Source organism: Chenopodium quinoa, unplaced genomic scaffold (assembly GCF_001683475.1).
Source record: "Chenopodium quinoa cultivar QQ74 unplaced genomic scaffold, ASM168347v1, whole genome shotgun sequence".
Taxonomy (NCBI): domain Eukaryota; kingdom Viridiplantae; phylum Streptophyta; class Magnoliopsida; order Caryophyllales; family Amaranthaceae; genus Chenopodium; species Chenopodium quinoa.
In genome coordinates this window covers 155,841-179,701 of record NW_018743212.1, presented here as the reverse complement: position 1 = coordinate 179,701, position 23,861 = coordinate 155,841, and the positions used below count along the sequence as shown (strand labels likewise).

General features: G+C 39.4%; 3 protein-coding genes and 1 pseudogene across 3 annotated transcripts; 1 reads left to right on the top strand and 3 right to left on the bottom strand.

Annotated features, from left to right (window-relative positions):
- Positions 1 to 734: 734 nt before the first annotated feature.
- Positions 735 to 1,477, top strand: LOC110734568 (annotated as a pseudogene).
- Positions 1,478 to 3,253: 1,776 nt separating this feature from the next.
- On the bottom strand, positions 3,254 to 8,358 carry LOC110734567. The gene is made up of 4 exons (XM_021914735.1): positions 8,083 to 8,358; positions 7,621 to 8,038; positions 4,075 to 4,544; positions 3,254 to 3,982 (listed from the first exon to the last, which is right to left on the bottom strand). Exons 1-4 carry the CDS (start codon positions 8,356 to 8,358, stop codon positions 3,254 to 3,256), a joined length of 1,893 nt encoding a protein of 630 aa, XP_021770427.1.
- Positions 8,359 to 13,402: 5,044 nt separating this feature from the next.
- Positions 13,403 to 13,870, bottom strand: LOC110734566 (uncharacterized mitochondrial protein AtMg00820-like). Its single transcript, XM_021914734.1, has one exon. The coding sequence runs from the start codon at positions 13,868 to 13,870 to the stop codon at positions 13,403 to 13,405; it is 468 nt and encodes a 155-aa protein (XP_021770426.1).
- A 2,100-nt stretch (positions 13,871 to 15,970) lies between these two features.
- LOC110734565 lies at positions 15,971 to 16,585 on the bottom strand. The gene has a single exon (XM_021914733.1). It carries the CDS (start codon positions 16,583 to 16,585, stop codon positions 15,971 to 15,973), a length of 615 nt encoding a protein of 204 aa, XP_021770425.1.
- Positions 16,586 to 23,861: the final 7,276 nt, after the last annotated feature.

Genomic DNA, 23,861 nt, shown 5'->3' with positions numbered 1-23,861 from the left:
TTTGTCTCCTCTCCTCACCATTTCTCTCGAACTCTTCTAGACCTACCAAAATTTAAAATAATAATGGCTCCTTTGAAATTAGATTTACGTCAAAATAATTGCTACAGTAATAGTTTAGAATATGATCAAACAAGTTCATCAACTTTACAAGTCAATTAACAAATGAAATCATGAAGAAGTCTTATTTTTTTTTTTTTAAAAAAAGTTTGTAGTTCAAAAAAGTTGTAAATATATATATTTATAAAAGAATGGAAAACATTTTTGAAAATTAAATATGTTACTTTTTTTTTTAATAAAGAAAATTATCCAAAAAAATAAAATAAAGAACGGTAAAAAAAAATAATAATAAAAACAGAAAGCACCTAACTCTTCGAAAAAAACTGAAGTAACTGTAAAATGGATAGAGGCAAATAACCGTCATCTCCCACTTCCTTCCCCTACAAAACCCACTCTTCCCCCCCACTTCCAACCTTTTTCCACTCTTCTTCTCTTCATACACCCCCTATTTTTTTTATTGTTTTTTTTTACCATCAAACTTCCTTTTTTTTTCAGTTTTTTTCCGACAACTTTTCACTCCCTATTTTCCTTCCATGGATAACACTCCTCTTCCTCCACCACCATCCTTGCCACTACCGCCTCCGCAACCACAACCGACACCGATGCCGATACCTCTTTCATTGTTTCCTCCTACTCCAATTTCCTACGTCCACAATCACAAAGATTAACTCTTACCTTTTCCTCCCCCCACCACACCGACCTCCTCCTCCCCGACCGCCTCCTTACGTAAGAAACGCTGCTCTAAACTCCTCTGCATTGACACTTCCACCACCACAACACCGGCCAACAAAAAACCTGACTCCTCTGCCGCTGAGATCACACCACCATGCACGGAGTGTGGGAAAACCTTTTGGTCCTGGAAGGCTCTTTTCAGTCATATGCGATGCCACCCCGAACGTGAGTGGCGTGGCATTAACCCTCCGCCTCATCTTCGACGCCGTTCTCTTCCTCCAACGCCTCCTCCCACCCCTACTACAACCACTGATGACCATGAGGTCGCTGCTAGCCTTCTCTTACTCGCTGCTGGTCCTGTCTCCCCTGACGTGGCATTAGCCTCTTCGGCCAGGTTTGAGTGCTCGAGTTGTAAGAAGACATTGGGTCTCACCAAGCACTCGGCGGTCACCGTGCTAGCCATAAGAATGTCAAGGGATGCTTTGCCATTACCAAGAGTGCAACTGACGTTGAGGATGATCAATGTATGATCATGCAAAGTGGTTCAAGTCATGAGGAGGCAATTGGGCTGGGCCTTGCTTTGGGTTTGGGCCTTGGAGTGGGCCACAAGTGTGGTGTTTGTTTGAAGGTGTTTCCTACTGGACAGGCCTTGGGTGGGCACATGAGGTCCCACTGGGAGAAGAGTGAGGAGCCGGCATTGCGATCGTTGTTTGGGCTTCCACTTGGGTCAGATTTTAAGGCCCAATGAGGCCCAATGTGGTGTTGATCTCAACCTATCGGCCCAACTTCTAGAGGATGGTTCTTCTACTACTACTATTGATTCTTCCAATAACATGCAATTAGAGCTGAAGTTAGGAATATAAGGTATACAATTGATTAGGTTAATTAAAATTGTTGTAATACTAATTAATTGATGATTTATCACATATTTAAGTGTTAAAGACTAACTATTTATAGTGTGTGGTGTGGGTTTCATGAAAACATATGTATGCTCATTGTTTTAGGTGTAGGTTCATGTAATATCTCATTTAACACAACGCTTCATTCATCATAATATTATTACTTACTCTTATTACTACTCGTATAACTGTAAACTTTCTCTGTTATAAGGTTGCTGTTTCCGATGGCGATTACTATACTATTCCCATGTATAGAATCATCTGTTACATTTTTAGCTGTAAGTGTATATCTGAACTAGTAAGGTGACGATTAAATATAAGCAGAGATAGTATTGATTTTGATGTATTTTTTCTTAGTTACGATCATTAGTTTGGAATTCATGGATGATCAATACAATGAGCCCATGGACCTAAGGCCCATATAGCTTACCTGACCTAATCCATTTAGACTAAATACTTTTTTTTTTTTTTTTTTGACAACATTTAGACTAAACACTTATATAGCCTATAATCCAAAAAAATGTCCTTTTTTTTAAGGTATGTCTATGCAAAGTGTATTAATTAATAAATTGTAATAAAGTTAAAGTAATGTTTTGCATACGTCAGTAGGTATGTATTTGCTTAATTTTGATTTCCTTTTAATTATTCCTTAAAGCATGAGCAAGTGACCATTATTAATATTGCACTCCGTATTATTTATGAATTATGATATTGTGTCAAAAAAAAAAAAAAAAACTATTAGTTGGTGAGTTCCTAAATTTAGAAATATTATTAGTTTGAAAGTTACAGATCCAGTAATCAGGACCACTTCACCAACTCGTACTTCATATTTTTGTCATAATTTCTCATCATCAAGCTAATAGGGAACATTTATATATAATGTTCAGGAATTTTTTTTTTTTTAATTTTTTTTTGTAAGACTTTAATGCAATCATTAGTAATATCTATATGAGGTGATTGGACTATAGAGAAACACAAGTTTAAATGGTCCATATGGACAAAAATTTTCATATATTTACGACTAGTATATTATATTGACCTTTACGGAGTAATTAAGGCTTAATGATAGTCAGTTTGAAAAGGACATTTAACTAAACAGTTAGATCAATTTGACATGAAACCGCATGAAATTAGATGATTCTCATCGAACTTTAAGATGCTTTAACATGACTCAAGTCATTATAAACCACATCGGCCTACCAACAAAAGGAATTTTGTAAGGAAGTTTTATTGCTCGGTCGTTTATGGCCAGGTTTACCATATTGATCTTTCAACAAAATAGAGATTTATTAAAGAAAACAACAAAAGTATCGTATATAATTATATACGTAGTATATTTTTTGAGTTATACTACTACAGTGCATTGTGATGTGACTATTTATGTTGTTATTATTACTACAACTTCCATTCTTCTTTTTTTATTATTCTCCACTTAAAATAAAGAAAAGGTCATCATTTTTAAGAATAACAATAATTCAACTCCTCTTTATTTCTCATTTTTTTGAGGCTCAAATTCTTTCAATCTACCATGCATGAAAAAAGGTTGTATACTACGTTTTGACCTTCTCAAATCCCACCACTTGTAGGACTTTTTTTTTTTTTGAGGAAAAACAGTAGCTGTTATATTAAACGAGATCCAAATTTGCCAAAGTTACAACACTTTGAGGGAAAGAGTCTAAACGGATTAGTTCCGATTCACAACCCATTTCACCTCTAGCAACAAGATGGGCAACACTGTTCCCGTTTCTTTTAACATGAGAGAAAACACAAACATTAAATAAAACTCTGATCTTTAAAATGTCTGTAATCACCAAGCAGAGAGGAGTGATGCCGCCCCGGTTTGCTTCTACAGAATTAATCACTATGAGAGAGTCTGATTCAACCCAAAGACACCCAAAGTTGAACCGCAACGCCACATTCATGCCGAACCTTACCGCCCGTGCTTCGAGAGTTGCCACATCAGACGCCACCACTCTTTTCGTAGCTGTTAAGGCAATTGTGCCAGCCTCATCTCTAATCACCACCCCTAACCTAGCATTTCCGCCGCCTGCTACATGAGCATCCACATTTAGTTTAAACATTCCAGTAGGAGGGCAAACCCATCTCGTAGTAGATAGAGAGGAATTCACCACAGTTGTATGCTGCACTCTTTGTTTGTAAACAAAATGATCCTCAGACCACTTGCAGAAATTTGTAGCAAGCATCACAGCATTTGGGCTGGATTCTTCAAACATCGCCATATTTCTACACCGCCACGCAGCCCAACATAGAGTAGCAACCTTGGTCAATTCCTCCTTACCAATTCTTTCCCCCAACCAGAGCCACCTAGCAGCGAAAGAGTTCGTCGGTGCATCCTGCAATAGCATTCTACAATCACTATACTCCCATATATCTCTTACATTGGTGCAATCAAATAGCGCATGAATAGCCGACTCCTCTGCATTACTGCACAGCCTGCACGTTGCCCTTGAGAGATATGCCTTTGTTGAAGCCTTTCACCTACAGCCAAATTTCCTTTACAGGCACTCCATAGAAAGTGCTGGATTTTTGGGGGAAGCCTCGTTCGCCATATCAGTCTCCAGCAATTGTTTTGAGCCTGGTTTGTTGTACTCGTACTGCCAAGGGAGCGAGCTAGCCAATAACCAGATTTTACCGTGTAATACCCAGTTTTTGTGTAATACCAGTACCTTAAGTCAGGGCCCCTATATTGAGCATTCAGTATAGGCATCACATACTGCGCCTCGTAGCCCAATACCCTCTCCAATTGTTGACAATCCCAGGCAGTCCCCTCTTCATTTATAAGCTCGTGAACCCAAGACACACTCGGATTGTCTGCTGGACTCATTAAGCAACTGGGTTTCCCATTTCGGCTTATCCACTGGTCCTCCCAAATCTTTATGCTCCGGCCATCCCCAACTGTAATACCCCGTATTTTTATACGTATTTTAAATTTAAATAAGTATTTCTTGAAATATTTAAACAATACGAAATAAATTATTTAGGGTTTTCTCAAATACAAAAAGAATGATTTTAATTAAAAGTACATTTTTTATTATTTAATAATTTTGAAAATATTTTATTTCATGATTTAAAAATATTGGGGCACATTATTTTATAATAGGATAATTTTTAAAAGGTCAAAGCTTTAAAGAAAGTCAAATCCTAATTTGATTAGGAAAGGGATTATTAAGGGAAGTAAGTAGGAGGATTAAGAGAGAGGGTATAAATACCCCTTATGTGCCTAGGGTGAAGTTCACCCAAAGGTAAATTCTCTCTCCTCTTATTTTATTTTCCCCTTAATTTTCCCCTTTCCCTTTAATTAATTAATTTAATTTTTTTTTTTTTATTGTTTAACCACCATACACCACCACCACACACGCCGGCCACCACCACCAACCTTCGCCGGTGGCAGCAGCCACCAGGCAGCGTGGCAGCGGCGGCCAGGTGGTTGCGTGTTGCGTATTCTCCGTTCGTAATTTTCTTAATTGCGATGTAATCACGTTTAAATTCTAACTTGTCCGATTTTTACAAAAAAAATAGTGTTTTTCGTGTGTAAATGATATTCTAAACAAAAATCACTACCATATAGGTAGTGTGCACCACCCTTTCGTGGCCAAATTCAGCCTCTAAATATGGTTTTCTGGCAGTTTTTGATTTTAACGAAAGATTTATGTTGTTTTTCTTATTTTAATTAAATCTACCCTAAATCTAATTATTGTTTTTGGGTTTTGTGATGATTCTTAGGATGTTTAATAACAAGTATTTTAATTATAATTTTCAGATTTTAGTTTTTAATTAACAAGCCCCAAAATTGAAAACCCTAGGTTTTTTAATTAATGTTTATGGATGGAATTCGATTGTGGTTGATTGAAATTATTAAAATTAATGTTTTAAAACCAAATTACAGCAATTTTATAAGTTTTAATAATGCTGGAATTTTATATATAAGCCTAATTTAAGTTTCTCGAAAAGATCTTTAATTACCCATTTAATTGGGAATAAAGTAAGGGTTTTAAATAAAAATTCAGATTATTTTAAAGGGTTTTTGAGTGATTTAAAGAGAGTATATATTGCTGGAATTTTGTGTTAGAAAGGTATTAATACTCCTTTATAATTGTGTATTGTAGGAGACTTTAAGTTGAGTAATTTCTAGCATTGTGGCTAGTTGGAAAGATAATTTAAGGTACGTTCACGTGTAAAGTTTAAGTGTATAGAAGCATGCTAGGTTTTGTTTAATTAATTCCAAGTAGTATCATGATAGGTATTGGATGGAAATCGTGATTTGGATTGATGATGGTGTATGAATTGTGGTGTATGAATTAATTATGGTGATTTGGTGATTGTAATTAATTGTGTTGGAATGTTGATATTGAACCATACTTTTATTATTGGCATGTTAGAAAGCATGTTTGGTTAAACTGGATGTTGAATTTGGTTTGGATTATGGAAAATGAATTTTATTATGGTTCATATAATTTTTATTGATGCTATAAGCATGAGGAAAGAGCTATTTAAGTCTCTTAGTACACATGGATAAATTATATTGCGGTGCCTATGTGCACTTAAGGTGTTTCTAACACCGAGGGATAGGATTTGCGGTGCCTTATGCACTTAAGGTGTTATTTTAACACCGAGGTAGTTTAAAAATGATTCCACACTAAAGTTATGTGGTTACTAAATATTCAAGAATTAAACTAGTTTGTTTGATTGCTTGAATGAATTGTAATGTTTGGTAGTGTTGTGTTTGAGAGTCATCACCAAGTCTAATAATTTGTAAATCACGTAAAGTGAAAGAGATTACACACCAAAACTCTTGGAACGTATATACCTTGAGTATGAACATATGGGGGGGGTTATGGGGTTTTATATTTAACCATAACTCCACTAGGGGTACAGGACGCTGTACTTTCCATTTTTATTATTTATTATGCGCAGGATCCAGTCACTTCATGTGACATTTGCCTACCCGGTTAGCTCCCGGTGTAGTTTACCTCAATTTATTTGAGTCAGGTAGTTGGTTGGAAACCCGTTCGATGTGTAATCAAAATTAAATAAATATTAATTAGTAGTCGAGTCAAGTGATGAATGTTGTGTGCTTGTAAACAGGTACATCGAGGTAAGTTGTATGTTGATAGGATGAAAGCATGATAGTGTGTTCTTGTTACGCTTATGTACTCAGCTTTGCTGATTGTGTGTTTGTTTGGCCTTGTCTTTACCTTGGCCCTACGACGACCCATTTCTAATGGCGAGTAATGGGGACAAGTAGAGAGAAGCTTTTCAGGTGATGAAGCATAATCATGAAGGGGCATGAGTGAAGAGTGAATCATGCTTAGTTCTCATTAGAATATGATGTGTTTATTGCTTTAATTAATTATTTAATTATGTTGATTGTGAGATTAACGCAAAGAGGTTTTTAAGTGTTTTGGTTTAAGGGCCTACAATGGTTCCAAGTTGTAGGTTGACTTCGTTTGACTTTGTTTGACTTTTACTTTTGTTTGGTTTGACTTTTAAAGTTGACTTGATTTTTAAATAGTTTTAAAGGTAGTCTTCTGCTGTGTGTCTTTGATAATTGCCTTAGCCGTTTTCACGGTGGCGGTAATGTCTTAGATTCTCCTTTTTCCGTATTTTAAAAAGGGCAAAACAGGTATTTTAAAGGGAAGGAATTTCTAGGGTGTTACACTAACTCTCCACATTAGCCCATCACGCACCAGCCCCTTAGCACCCCAGAGACTTCTCCACGAATAACTGGGATCATAACCTCTGTTTGCTTGCATTATATCTGAGCTCTTGAAATATCGGGCCTTAAGGATTCTTCCCAGAAGAGTATTAGGATTTTGAAGCAATCTCCACACATTTTTTGCTAGTAAAGCCGTATTGAAGCATTTAAGGTCTCTAAACCCCAAACCCCCCATAGCTTTCGGCTTACATAAAGACTCCTAGTTGTTCCAGTGGATCTTCCTTCTATTGCCCTTCGAGCCCCACCAAAACTTACATAACATCGTATGAAACTCATCAATAACACCATCTGGAATTTTAAAGATGCTCATCATATAAGTTGGTATGTCTTGGGCCACTGCTTTAATGAGGACTTCTTTGCCAGGCTTTGAGAGTAACTTGTTATTCCACACATTTAAACTCTTCCATAATCTTTCCTTTAGTCTAGCAAAAATTTCTTTTTTTGATCTCCCAATAATAGTAGGCAGACCCAGGTACTTATTATGCTTCTCCACCTCCCTAACACCCAAGGTTCTAACAATTTCACCTCTTCGATCAACCGGCACACCTCTGCTAAAAGCAACTTCCGTCTTATCTAGATTTACTTTCTGGCCCAACGCTCTCTCATACACCCTGATTATATCAACTATAATGGAGCATTCTTGCGTTGTTGTTCGCAAATAGGAGGCTATCATCTGCAAAAAAATAGGTGAGAAGTTCTAGGAGCCGATCTGCATACTCTTGTGCCATGTAGCTTTTTCTCACGCGCTGATTTATTTAATAATTCTGAAAACGCATCAGCACATAAAATAAACAGATATGGAGAAATAGGATCTCCTTGCCTTAGCCCCCTGGTAGGCTTCACATTCCCATACACCTCTCCATTCACCTTAAAAGATAAAGAAACCGTTGAGATGCAGTTCATGATCCTACCTATCCAACCATTCGAAAACCCCAACTTTTCCATAACCCTCTGCAGAAAAACCCATTCAACTCTGTCGTAGGCTTTGCACATATCTAGTTTCAGAGCCACAGACCCCCATTTTCCTTCTCCCCCCCCCCCCTTTCATGGCATGAAAAGTTTCAAAAGCTATACTTTGATTTTGAGAAATAATGTCATCCAGAAATGGTTTAAGCCTATTTGCCATAGTTTTTTGATATGATTTTGTACATCACATTACAGCAACTAATAGGCCTGAAATCTTTCATATTTTTTGGTTCATTACATTTTGGGATTAATACAATGCACGTTTTATTCAACTCAGACAACTCCACAGTCCCATTCCACCAATCAATAACAGTAGCAATAATATCCTTCCCAACAATGTGCCAAAATTTCTGAAAAAATAAAGCATGTAAACCATCCGTACCTGGTGCCTTATTCGGATGCATTTGAAACAGTGCTCTTTTAATTTCATCCCTAGTAGGTGTAGCGTCTAGGGCCGAGTTCATCTCTTCAGTTATACGGTGTTCAAGACCATCAGTAACAGCATCCAGTTCCTCAGGGGACTCTGAAGAAAACAGGGAGCCAAAATAATTTTCAACTATCTGTTTTATGCGCTCCTCCTCTTCCTGCCATGCGCCCTCTGAGTCATATAAGCCACAAATTCTATTATTTGTTCGTCGCTGAGAAGCCTTCCGATGAAAATAGGATGTATTACGATCCCCATCACGCATCTCATTTGCCCTTGACCGAGTGAACCAATAGGTCTCTTCCTGTCTTCGAAATTCATCAACCTCCGCTGCTAAATTCTCGTAGGTTTCCAGCATGTGAGCGTCCATTGGTAAGGCTTGGGCAGCCCTGAGCTCCTCCTCTTTATTTTCCAGTCTCTTCTTACGATCCCCATAGGTCTTAAAAGCCCAGGCTTTCAGGCTTGCTGCACAGACGATAGCCCTTTTGTGAATAGGTCTATTAACTCCCATAGTCCAAGCATCCCTAACCACCAACTTGCATTCATCATTTGCCAGCCACATAGCCTCAAACCTGAACATATGCTTCTTCTTTTTCTCATTTCTTTGCGGCATTGTATCCAAGATAATAGGAGAGTGATCGCTAGAAATTCTTGCCAAGTGCCTCACCCCCGCCTCAGGGAATAATTCACACCTGCCCGTATCGCCCAAAAAACGATCCAATCTTTCCCTCACAGCCGTTGTGATGCTCTTGCCTCGTTGCCAGGTGAACGGACTTCCACTGTTACCAAGGTCGTGCAGGGAGCAATCATCAATGGTATCCTTAAACTCATTCATCGCGTTCTCTCTTCTAACAGCCCCGCCTTCTTTCTCACTCATACAGATAATTTCATTGAAGTCTCCAAACATGAGACAAGGAACTTCGCAAGAACTTCTCATATTCCTCATCAAATTCCAAGTCTTATGCTTATTCTCACCCTCGGGCCATCCATAAATTTCGATAGCTCTCCACATTGTGATTCCCTGATTATCCTTTATATCCACAGCAAAGTGATTATTTGAAAAAGAAACAACAGCTACATCTACACCCTTCCACCACAAACTAATGCCCCCTGCTCTTCCTGTACCACTTCTGCAAACTCCTTATGTAAACCCACACTTCTCCATTACCCTACACTTTTCACAACATTTGAAACCGCTTTTGTCTCCATGATGAAGACAATATTTGGCCTTTCCCTCCAGCATAAATCCCGGAGAGCACTTACCGTCTTCGGGTTGCCAATCTCGAAAACGTTCCAACTTAAAATTTTCATTGTCTTTCGAGGGGTTGGGGATTGCCAACATCCTCTACTTGAATATCACTGTTCCCAGTCTCATCAGTCATAGTAAATCTCCGCCTCTTCTCCCCCACACCCTCAACTATACGCTCTTCCTCATCAATATCCCCCTCCAAAACCCTTTTGCTATTTGATAACAGAGCCCCCTCACCATGAATTATCGAAGAGTTCTGTTTATAGCCCACCTCCATCCTTTCTACCCTTTTCCAGCCCCTACATTTTTTATTCGGCATACTCCTCTCCCCCCCCCCAGAAACACCCACCGCCTCATATATGATTTGGCTATCCCCCACCCCAGGCAATCCCATCTCCCCCTTATCTCCCCCCTCGTTGCAACCCCTATTTGCACATGAACTATCACCTTTGGTAACATCATACACCTCCTGCCAAGCGCCTATTTGTCCAGGCTCACAAATAGTTGGGTTGGTCCCTGCCTCTCTATTGCTCGATACCTCCTCGCCACTTATCTCATCTTCACCCATTGATTTATTTACAGGTTTTGGTCGAAACACCATTTGATTTATATTTTTTTCTAGAGTAGGCAGTAGCCTAACTTCTCTCTCCTTACCGCCTCTACCCTCCTGAGAACCCTCCCTCCCCTTCATAGTCATTTGCTTCGGCTTTGTGGTGAATAACAGGGCTTTTGCAGCACGGAGTCTGTCATTTTCCTCTTTTTCGATGGAGGTGCCTTTACGAGGAGAAGCCTTAAGCCAGAGTCTCCATTGTTTTTCTACTTCTTCTCCCTCATCATCCACCACAGCACAGTCTCGTTTCAAATGCCCAAGTAAGAAAGCAGAAAATCGGAAGCCTCTCATACTTTATGTGAACAGTTGTAGTTAAGCCATCCCTGCATCGAATTTGTTGCATTCTTCTCAGAGCCTTTGTTGTATCCACCAGAACCCTCACCCTCCTAGAATTATCCCACCCCAACACATCATCCTCTACTTCCAGCACCATCCCTAAGTTATTTTCCCAGCAATCAATCGCACATTCGCATTCGACCTGCTATCAAAAGGGAGATTGTATAGTCTCAACCAAAAGGGGCAAAATTTAATCTCCACGTTTTCGGGTTGCTCATTTCGCTGTATTTCTTTTAACAATATCAGATGATTATCAAAAGTCCACGGAGCACCATCAATGACCTTCTCCTTATCTCTCCAATGAAAGAATTGTACAACGAATAGGTTTTTTTTTTGGTTCGTCAAAAAATCACACCTTTATTTAGAGCCCAAATTTGCGTGAGATTTTTTTGCATGGCCTCAAAGTTATATGCTCTAATTTAATTGTCAATAATTTTCCCACCAAAGATAATTCAATACAGCCCTTCGAATCACTATTCTCCGCGTCACATAATTCCGCAACATCACCTTCTTCCTCCGTAATCTTCAATTTTGCCCATTGTTCACTTAGCTCTTCTGCCATCACCAAAACATCCAAGAAAAAAACCAAGAAAAAAGGAGACGACCAAAGAAAAAACACGACACGATAACCTAAACCACCCCTTGCAAGGAGGACGACCACTTGATTATAATCAAGACCAAAGACTCAATACATCGGACGTAGGATTTATACTACATTAATACCAAAATTACTTTTTGATATGAATATTACATATATTAGAAAGGTGTTTTGGTTGTTAAAAAGCAAAAAAAAAAAAAAAAAAAAAAAAAAAAAAAAAAAAAAAAGGTGTTAGACTGTTTAGTCCAATTTCCTCTTAACTTTCAAGTGTGAGATGCGAGGTCGAGTTTCATCAAGTTTATTATATTAGCATAACACTGATGAGGCCGGCCGTGCTAGCTAATTAATGTCCAAAACATAAAATTAAAGACACAAACTTATAATTATAACATAAAAATCAATATATTTTGCTACTTAATTGCAGGAGACCTATGTTTTATTATTATTATTCTTATACATGTATAAAATTAGTGGTCCTAATATTAGTAACAAAAGCTTAGAACAGTATGTATAATTAAAACAGTTTGTACATAAATTTATTATATATACTATAATTGTAAGTGGATGGAATACTCCCTTGAGGAGGCCGTGTGTATTATTCACAATATATATAAGCTACAATACAAAACCCTAGTTTACATAAATACATAAACTAATTATAGAAAATATTATTTACAAATATTGTCTAACACGCGCCCTCAGTTTGAGGGGGAGAAGGACGGATGCTCAAACTGGATCGGAACTCAACAAATAGCGGTGTGGGAAGCCCCTTGGTGAAAATATCGACATACTGTTATGAAGATGGGACATGAAGCACACGAATATGACCAAGGGCAACCTTTTCATGAACAAAATGAATGTCCAACTCCACATGTTTCGTTCGCTGATGATTAACCGGATTATGAGACATATACACCGCACTGACATTATCACAGTAGACAATTGTAGCCTTAGGTAAAGGACAATGCAACTCCAACAACAAATTCCGTAACCAAGCAGTCTCGGCCACCACATTAGCCACCCCCCGATACTCGGCCTCGGCACTCGAGCGGGAGAGAGTAGACTGACGTTTAGAGGACCAAGAAATCAAATTGTCCCCAAGAAACACACAATACCCGGAAGTGGAGCGACGTGTGTCCGGACAACCACCCCAATCAGCATCAAATTAAGTAATCAGACCAGAAGCAGATGTGGAATAAAGGTGCATACCAAAATCAAGTGTCCCTTGTAAGTACCGAAGAACACGTTTCATGGCATTGAAATGAGGGTCCCTGGGATCATGCATAAATAAACATAGTTGTTGAACCGCATAAGAAATATCAGGCCAGGTGAAAGTCAAATACGGGAGAGCACCCACAAGTTGCCGATAAAAAGACGAGTGGTTTCCCCGAAGTAGCACAAAGTTTAGACTTAGTATCAACCGGAGTAGAAGCAGGTTTACAAGAAGACATATGAGCCCGGTGCAGAATTTCCTGAGCATACTTTCGTTGAGACAGAAACATTCGATCCTTAGACTGACATACAGAAATACCCAGAAAATCAGATAAAGGACCAAGATCCTTCATAGCAAACTCCGAACTAAGAAGTGAAATAATACGGTGTCGGAGAGCATGAGATGAACAGGTGAGTATAATATCATCAACATATAATAACAGAAAAGCAGTGTCTGTACCTCATCGGAAGATAAACAATGATGTATCACTTTTGCTGTTAACAAAACCCAAAGAAAGAATGTAAGTTGCAAAACGCTGATACCAGGCCCTGGGTGCCTGTTTAAGGCCATAAATAGACTTCCAGAGAAGACAAACATGTTTACGCTTGTCGGGATCAACAAACCCATATGGCTGATGCATGTTATACTGTTTCCTGTAAATGACCATGAAGAAAGGCATTTTTCACATCTAGCTGGTGAATAGACCACTGTTTGGAAAAAGCCAGACTGAGAACCGTGCGAATAGTAGCCGGTTTCACCACCGGACTAAAAGTCTCACCACAATCAACACCAATTTCCTGACTCTTGCCATTAGCAACCAACCTAGCTTTGTGTCTCTCAAACTCACCATTAGATCTCTCCTTATGGGTAATGACCCACAAACACCAAATCACATTCACATTATTCGGTCTCGGAACCAAGTCCCAAGTATGAGTAGCAATCATGGCATTATATTCATCACACATAGCACTATACCAGTTAGGATCTTGAATGGCTTTGACCGGAGAACGAGGTAACGGAGATTTCTGAGGAGTAGACAAAGTAGCTAGAGCCACATTAGCATACTTCGAATTGGGCTTAAAAATCCCGGACTTAGAGCGGGTGTTCATGAAGTGAGAAGGCTGGACGACACATGGGCTAGAAGGAAGAGCTAGAAGAAGTTGGGGAAGGGTGAATTGGTGCAGTGGGCTGTTGTGGAGAGGAAGGAGATCTTGGAGGATTGGTGGGCTGACCTGGCGAAGAAGGCCTAGCAGTAAGAGAAGGAGAGGAAACGTGAAGAGTGGGGAGAGAAGTGGGCTGACTTGGAGAAGAGGAGCCCACGTGAGAAGCTGGCCCAACATCAGAGAGAAGGTGTTGGTGTGTGGGCTGGGCCGAAGAGCTAAAGTGGATCAACAGAGGAGGAGAGTGTGTGGGTTCTTTAGAAAGCAGAAAATCAAAATCGAAGGGTTGTGGAGTATAATTTGAGGAATTCGGAAATGCTCATTCATCAAAAACCACGTGTCGAGAAATAATGATTTTCTTAGTTTGAATGTCTAGGCACCGATACCCCCGATGAGAGAGAGGGTATCCAAGAAAAATACATGGAGTAGAACGGGGACTCATTTTGTTGGACGCGGTGGCTGAGACATTCGGATAACAAAGACAACCAAACGTACGAATATGATCGTACGTCGGGGCTCTATTATAGAGTATATGAACATGAGTGAGATTACCTAACAATCGAGTGGGGCGAATGTTAAGTAGGTAAGAGGCCGTGTGTAAAGACTCAACCCAATAAGAAGAAGGAAAGGATGCATGAAATAAAAGAGAAAGACATACATTATTAATAGTACGAATCATACGTTCCGCCTTCCCATTTTGAGGGGAAGTATGAGGGCACGAATGACGCCAAATCATGCCATGGGAAAGAGAGAATAAAGTAAAACTGTCATTATCATACTCACGCCTGTTGTCACATTGTAAGACCTTAATTAATGAAACAACCAAACTGAGTTTGAACATACTTATGAAAACGCACAAAAGTATCGTAGACAGCAGTTTTGGATTTTAATGGAAAAACCCACAAATAATGAGAATAATCATCCAGGAAGAGCAAATAACAGCGAAAACCCGTATGACTATTAATAGGATAAGTGAACAAATCAGTATGTATAATATCAAACGGAGCAGAAGTTCTAGTGGTAGAATCTGAAAAAGGAAGCCGACAATGCTTTCCCAACTGACAAACATGAAGGCTAGGTCCTTTATTACAATCAATTATTTTATTACTCCTAAGAAAACTAAGCACATGATCACCGGGATGACCCAATCGGTTGTGCCAAACATCAGAAGAAAGAGCAGCAAAAGCAGACGAAGATGAAGCTTTTTTTGAGATGAGAGGGTAGAGATTCCTGACACTATTGCACCTCGTCAGCATTTTCCCCGTCCGGAGATCCTTCACAGAAAAACCAAAAGGGTCAAATTCGACGGATACATTATTATCGGATGTGAATTTTCGGACGGACACAAGATTTTTAACGATATTAGGAGTATATAAAATATTTTTGAGAGTAAACGGGGCAAAAGGTTTAGGTAAAGCCGTAGTCCCACAACCCCTAATTGGTATTCTAGTGCCATCACCAACCATAATATGTGAATTATAAGAATGCCAATTAACAAATGGGAAAGCAATACCTGAACCATTCATGAGATGGGACGTTGCACCTGTATCCATATACCAGTTATTGTCCGGAGGTTGAAGTTGCATAGTGTTGAACATTGCAGGCAAGTCAGTGGGTTGGAAGTTGTGTCCCGGAGCCAAGAAAGCCGCATTTGCATTGCCTTGCTGTGGTGCTTGACCAAGAACACCTTGCTGACTAGGAGGAACCGAAGGCCGGTGCCCGTAGCCACCACGCCACGGAACCGGAGCAGAGGGGAATGGACATGGTGGATAAAAGGCAGACCATGGTCCAGCCCAAGGTGGGTAGAAACCGGACTGCGGTTGGGTTGCTGGGCTTGCTGTCCACTCGGTTTATTCCCCCCCTTTGAGGTGCCTTGTTTCTTTTTCTTGCTACCCTTGGACTGTCCCACTACCGAAGTCTGGCCACCAGCTCCTACAGAAATACCTAACGAACCACTAGAAGAGGCTGCCGTAGCTACGTACAAGAGCAGTCGAGGGAGAAGATAAATATGAGTCCTCTTGGTTCTTTTCGCGGCTAACCCGATCGAGCTCAGGCATGGAGCATGCTTTGGACGGAGAAAGAAGGCAGAGGGGAAGCTTGTTGAATTAAGGTTGCAACCATGGCGTAATCCGACGTCAATTTACCGGCCAATTGGAGAACTAAGCGTTCCTCCGAAATCGGATGACCCAACGCCGTTAATTGATCAGAAATAGCCTTCAAGCGTTGACAATTATCTGCCAAAGAAGAACAATTCTCCAATTTGATCATACCAAATTGGTTTTCCAGATGAACAACTCGAGTACCCTCATTATCTTGAAAAAGGTCACGTAATTTACCCCAAGCCACCATAGACGTGGCCTTTTCATCAAGAATTCGGTACAAAAGATCGGTGTGAATAGTCCCGTATATCCATTGAAGGACCACAACATCAAGACGGTCCCACAACCCATCCTCGACGTCCGGTGGTCGACTGACCGTGGAATCAATGTGATCGAGGATAGGGTATACCTTAGCGGTATTTCGGAACAACGTAGCCCATGGAGAAAACTGGACTTTGTCACCATCAAGAACCAACGGTATAAGACTCCCAATGTTGGTGACGTTCAAGGCCGGATGATATGCGTTGATAAGAGAGGTCTTGACATTGTCATCTCCTCCAACCATGATGAAAGAAGAAGAGTATTGAAGAAGAAGAGCAGCGGAAGAGGATCGAAGAAAGAGATGGCTAGGGTTTGGCGTGATACCATGTAAGTGGATGGAATACTCCCTTGAGGAGGCCGTGTGTATTATTCACAATATATATAAGCTACAATACAAAACCCTAGTTTACATAAATACATAAACTAATTATAGAAAATATTATTTACAAATATTGTCTAACAATAATGAGTACTCAATATGTACTAGTAGGTCTAGTACATTGAATATAATACATAAATAAGATAGATGAAGATGTAAATAATATAGAATAATTTATTATGTACTTTTTTGTTTTCATTAATTGTTTTTGATCTACACACTTAATTATGTATGGATAAGGATCAAGCTAAGTATTTAATTTGGATCCTTCTTTAATATATGTGTATAATATCAAAATTTTTGCCTAATTAAAAGTAAAATACACTTTTTCAACAGGACATGATCTGATCTAACTTCGTATCCTTGTACCCACATGCAAAAGGAATCGTAACATATAATTAAATAGTTTTATATTTACATGACATCATCCAATAATAATTCATAATTTACATAAATTTATGGATTGTGTTTTGTTGATTTAGAGTACAGGGTCCAAGTTCTTTCTTCTTGAAGTAATAAAATTAATAAGTACTTAGTGTAAAAAATAACTACTAACTAAATTTAGATGAAATCTTTTGGTAAACCTAATCTTTTTCTTTGGCTTCTTTTGTGGACTCAATAATATGGACAATATGGGTGAAAGTTCGGTTTTCGGTTCGGTTTTCTGCCCAAACCGAAACCGAACCACCATATTTCGGTTTCTTGATTTTGCAAACCACACCGCACCACTTTAGCTTAGAAACCGAACCAAACCAAACCACTTAAATTTCGGTTTTTTTAAAAAAAACCAAACCGCACCGAATTTTCACATCAAGCATCATAAACATCAAATTTTGTAAAAAAAACCGAACCAAACCAAACAAATTAAACCGAACCAAACAAAACCAATCTATACAAACATAATTAAATAAGCTGGCCCGAAATTTGGAGGTTATTTTTCCATATTTAAAAGTTAATTAAAAAAAAAAAAAAAAAAAAAAGCCAAATTTATAAACAATAGATCTACAGAAATTTAGTAAAATAAAAGTAATACAACTATGATAATTAATAAATTCTATGGATTACAACACTAAAATCTACAAGAATACTACAATTTCGGTGAGAGATCATGCAAAAACACATCTTGTTCTTCCCAATCGACCGTAGTTCATATATATTCCCAATTTTCTCTTCGTTCTTAAGCTGCTACTATAATTCCTTTACAAAAAATCAAAAATTTTCTTCTTCAAATTTGGGTATGAAATCTTGATTATAGAAAATTAACAAATGACTTTCACCCAACTTGTTCTTCAAGGTAAACCCACTGCCAAGGAAGCGTAAGCCAAAACTGACTACAACAAGGAGACCAACTGCTCCAAATCCCAGACATGAAACAAAGGCGAAGGGCAAGGCATTTTTCCTCCCCACCACCTAATACCTAGAGTCTAACCCAAAATTACTTCCCCTTACCACTTCAAGATTGGACAAGCCCACCATGGCCATCCAACCAGAAACCAAATAGGGACACATTAGAAGCAAAAAAAAAAAACAATCCAACAAAACCAAAAGGGGAGACATCCAACCTCGCAACAGAAACTTAAACTCAAAACTAAGGGCTTGTTTGACATCGTTTTTTGTTTTTAGATTTCTTTTTTTTTTTTTAAAAAAAACAAAAAACCAAAAACAGAAAACAAGAAAAAGGTGTTTTCACTTTTCTGTTGTCACTTTAAAATTATAATGATTTTAATAAGTTTAACTAATCTTTGCTTCATTATATGACATATATTATATGAGTTTGAAAAACAAAAAACCAAAAAATAGAAAACCACATCAATGCCAAACGACCCAAACATACTAGCTTCAAAATAAGAAGAACTAAGGAGAACGAAGACTTACAGAGCCAACTCCAGAGCAATTTCGAAATTCGCCAAAACCAAAGAAGATAACCAGAACAGAGAATTTCAAAACTGAGCGCAACAAATCTACGAAACCCTAACCCTAACTTCACCAAACACCGTCGCGATTTCCTTTTTTCCGGCAACCCCCTGACGGTGGCGTTAGAGTTTGCCCAAAACCCCTAAAATCATCAATTTCGTCCCCTGAACACACAAATCTGAACCTAGATCCTTCTTCTAAGCGGCGAGAATTCCCGGTGGAACAAGGCTTCCTTATCTCCTTATCTATCGGGAAACCGACGGTAACAATTAACCTTTCCGGTGAGAAGAGGGTAGCACTAAACGGAGTTCGAAGCTCTTCATGGAGCTTGGTTACGCTTCAACTTCACCAAACTGGAACACGAGTAGTAGAATACTTGAAAAAAAGGAAAGGGAACTCGCCGGAGAACCGGCGCGGCGCTGGAACTCTGGTGAGTTCTAGGTTTCAAATGGGGTTTTTTGTGTGAAAGGAGGAGAGAGAACAGAGCGTTTTTTGGTTTTTTTTTCCTGTATGCCTGTATGTGGTTGTGTACATTGTAGTATTCACGTTTGTCATGCACATGTTGTATAAGTTTGCCAATTCACATTTAGTTTAGAAAAAAAGAAACAAAAAAGTATTAATATTTATTTAAATTAGTTAATTCGATTTTATGCCTTTTTTGGGTGTGTTTTTACCCCTCTCGATTATGATCTTCTTTTGATTTTATTTTATTTTGCTTTATATATATGTATAAATGATTATTTTAATCGATTCTTAGCTTAGATTTATATGGAATACTTTGCTTAAAGCTTTAAAGAGTACTAGTAGAGTAACGTAGTAGTAGTGAGATTTTATCTACATATATACGAAGTATTTTGCAAGCTTAAAGGATACTTCTAATGTTTTTAAAAAGGCCGGAATATGAATATATGTCTTAGAACATAGAGTGTTTGGCCACCCTAATAAAACATTCTAGCTTCGCCACTAGACTTGATTGATATAGTATGAGAAGTATATAATATGAGAAGTTAAGTCTGTTGCTTCTTTCATCAAGATCTAGTTTGGTGATGTGTAAAGTATGCTTTTGGAGTTTTGGATATGGTGTGAGACTTAGGTTTAATTTGTAAATGAGACTTATTAATCCATCTACAAAATCTTTGAATGAATTAAAAGGATTAGAGAGAAGACTTTTGAGTTTGGTAGCCCTAAAAGTGATGAAGGCTATTATTCATACATGATTAATGGCTACTAGTAGCTAGCTATAGTTGTTTTACTAGGTTGTTGTATAAAAATGATGACTAGGCATACCTTTTCCTAAGTTTGACTAGAAAGAGCTTCTAACAAGGCCATGTTGTTGATTCACCCATATATATAAAAAAAAAAAAGGCCATGTTGTGTTCGCCACTTATTTCAAGAAAAATAACTTCGAATAAGATACGTACTTCTAGGAAAATTAAGTTCAAATAAGTTTAATTCACAATACACTAATAAGATCTAATTAATAATTCAGATAAGTTCAAATTAGTTCTAATAAATTTGGGTAATTAAGTTCAAATAAGTTAAATGTACAAAGGATTAATTTGCATATATTGAAAGAGATAATAAAGAAACATATTAACTTAAAACTTATTATTACATGAGATAATAAAGAAACTTATTATCTCATGTAATAATAAGTTTTAAGTTTTAAGCTAATATGTTTCTTTATTATCTCTTCCGCAAGAGGGTTGCTACCCTCCAACTTATTATTAGCTTAAAACTTATTATCATTAAGGCATATAGATAGGTTTCGACGAGTGCTTGATGGCACAGAGCTCTGTCGCCTATATATAGGTTTCGGCTTCCATCAGCGCCTCTTGGAGGGTAGCAACCCTCTTGCGGACCAGGTCGAACTTAAAGGTCGACCCGTCCTTCAGACCCTTGAAGAAGTCTGTGTATGCAACTTTGTCAGACAGCCCCTGAATCTGAATTCTCATCAGATTGAACCTCCTGACATAAGACCGTAGTCCCTCTTTATCTCCCTGCTGAATAGCCCCTAGGTCGAGACTTGTCTTTTTGGCAGGGATGTTCATGGAGAAGTTGGACGCAAACAGGTATGCAAGCGTCTTAAAATTGTTGATGCACCCGGCTGGCAGGTTGCCAAACCATCGTTGGGCTATGCCCTTCAATGTTGCCGGGAAGCATCGGCACCAGGCGACGTCTTCCAACCCTTGTAGGTACATGAGGTTGGTGTAAGCCATTAGGTGGTCTTCCGGGTTGGTGGTACCGTCGTAGGTACCGACCAACACATTCTTAACCTTAGCCGGATGAGCCGCCTCGGTTATCTCCCTGGAGAACGCCGACGGCTGTTCCCCAAGGTTTAGCAGCCGGAGCTGCCAGTCCATGGGCTGGACCTACTGTGCCGCCGGGCTCCCGAAGAGGGCCTGCATGTATGGTGATCCATACGGCATGTATGGCTGTTGGGGCACATACGAAACCGGCTAGATGATCTGAGGGCCAGTACGTGCGGACATGCCGCGTGACTGACTCTCTTGGTTTGTCTCCGAATACTTCATTGAAGTATTACGGAAACTGTCTGGGAAAGTCGACGTTGAGGCCGACTCAGACATTTATTCACTTCTCTTCTCCTGGATGAACATCCGGGCATCAGAGTAAGTCTTTTTTGACCCATCCGGCTGAACTTGCCAGATGGCCTTCCTTTGCCCTGATTCAGGGAAACGAAGTTTGGAGAGGTCGATCAGGGGCCCATCCGTCCCCTTTGGTTTAGGGTGAGGAGTAGGCACCCGGTCTTTGAGGTGCTTCTTCTCGAAGGGAGAAGGCTTCTTTGCCGACTGACCCTTGTTTGAGCCAGTTGACTTCTTGATTATGTCCTTGATTTCCCCCTTGAAACTCGTCATGAATTTCATGAGCTCGTCTCTGGTGACGAGGGTTGTGCCCTCCGCCGCCTTGGGTTGCCTAGTAGGCTTGCCGGCTGGGTTGCTGGGACCAGCTTTGTCTTCGCCCCGTTCCCTTGTTTCTTTGGAACGGGTGCGCCTTGTTCGAAATGACCCGTCTGGGGCCACATAGGTGTCGACCTCATAGTTGTCACCACTATCCTGGTCCGAATGGACCTCAGGCTCGGCCGTAGGCCGTCTGCCCTCACCAGGCGGTACAGTATCGGATGCCATCTCAGAAGTACTCTCCCCACATACGGCGCCAAATGTTTTGGGGGTTTTTGGAGTCCCTCGGGAGAGTTACAATTCTGGGAATGCGTGCCGACCATCTGTACCTGCAAAACCACGAAACTCAGGTTGGGTGGAGTTCCGCCTCCGGCGATCAATTTAGTACGTCTCTGGATGTATAATAGTGCGGAAAGTAAATGGGTTTTTTCTCTGATTTAGAGAGATTCTGCAATTAATATTGCTTGGTTTTTAATGTTTGTATTTATGAGGATTTCTGAATGTGTAATAAATGAGGAGTTCCTTTATTTATAGCAGATGAAGATTTGCTCCCCCAATAGGGTTACAATGCCACGTGTCAGCATTCGATTGTATCCCATTGGGCCTTTCAAGGGCTGCCACGTGTCAACTTGCTATTGGGCCACGTGGCATAGGGGGGGTTTTTTTTACCCCAAACACTACCTATCTAAATTTTTATTTTGTTTTACTATTATCACTTAAAAGCAAAAACATAGGTTTTGCTACCACTTAATAAAATTGGTTACTATTTCCGTTAGTGGGGCCCAGCCACCTTAACTACCACTCTTCCCTCCTTAACCACCGTCCAGTCACCTTCACTGCCACTCTTCCCTCCTTAGCCACCCTCCACTGTCAGCCACCCCTCCCCCCTCCCTGTGCCGACTAAAGTAAGGAATTTTCTCATGCGTCAATTTTGTAAATGCTTCTCCCTCACACACATGAACTCATAACACAAATTAATCTAACAAAATCTCAACAAAATTCAAATCATTTTCAACAAATCAAACAAAAAAAGCAAGTAATTACAAAGAAAGATATAAAGAATACCGACAACTTCTGAAGGTGCACCAAAACCACCACCGCGACCGTCGAAACCGCCATGACCTCCGCGACCACTGTCGCTGCGAGCGCCCCTGAAGCTATTGCCGCTTCTTGGAGGTCTCATTGTTGTTGTTGTATGATTTGAGGAGACAAAAAAATGAAACCCTAAAACCCGTTTAGGGTGGTTTTAAGGGTTGGGTTTAGGGTTAGAGGTGCTGGTTTTTGGGGGGTGAAGGGGAGGAGGGCTGTTTCCGGTTTGGGGAAAGAGGGGAGGGGTGGTGTCGGGGTGGGAGTGGGGGCAGCCAAGAGTGGGATAGGGGAGGGAGGTGGGCAGCGTGGGTGGGGGAATGAGAGGGGGTGAGGTCGTAGGCGCCGGGGGATCGTTTGGGCGCCGGCAGCCGACACGAGGGGGGTGCCTGACAGGCTGGCAGTGGCTAGGATTTTTTTTTTTCAAGTTTTTTCTTTTTTTTAATAAATTAAATCGTTATTTAATGAGACAATGGGGCCCACTTAACTGAACCCTAACATATTCTGTTAAGGGGTAGCAAAAGCTATATTTTGTAACTTTTGGAGGTAGAAAAGTAAAATAAAATTTTAGATAGGTAACAAAAGTCAAAACAGGGTGTTTTGGTGGTAGCAAAACTCAAAGTTTCTTTTTTTTTTACTTCAATAAGTTTTGTGTATGACCAATCATATGATACATGGTGTGACCATTTCTGTTTATACTAATAAAATCAATCATTATTCCTTAATATGAGTAACCTCAATTATTTAGGTGGCTAACTTCAATTTGCCCAAAGATAGAGGCGGAGCAAGAATTTTTATATTAAGGGGCCAAATTTTATGTATGAATACATTTCTCTCACACACACACTAAAAACAAATCGATATATACTTCGTAATAATAAGCTAAGCTTGGTTGAAAAGATTGCACTTTCTAATCTTAGGTTGAGGGTTCAATCCTTACTGAAACACTTTAAGGGGGGATCCCTTACCATTCCTCCTTCACTCTTAAAATGCATGACCCGAAAATACCGGACCAATAAAATTGTGAAGGTTAAGGTACGATCAAGGTCTAATTTAATAATATAAAATACAATATTTCCTAATTCAAGAACAATACTCCCTTCGTCCCTTAATTAGAAGTCTATTTCTAATATTTATTGCTCACATAATAAACATAAATAGGCTTCTAATTTAGAAACAGAGGGAGTATTAATTAAACTAGTGAGACCTTAAGAAGTAAAAAA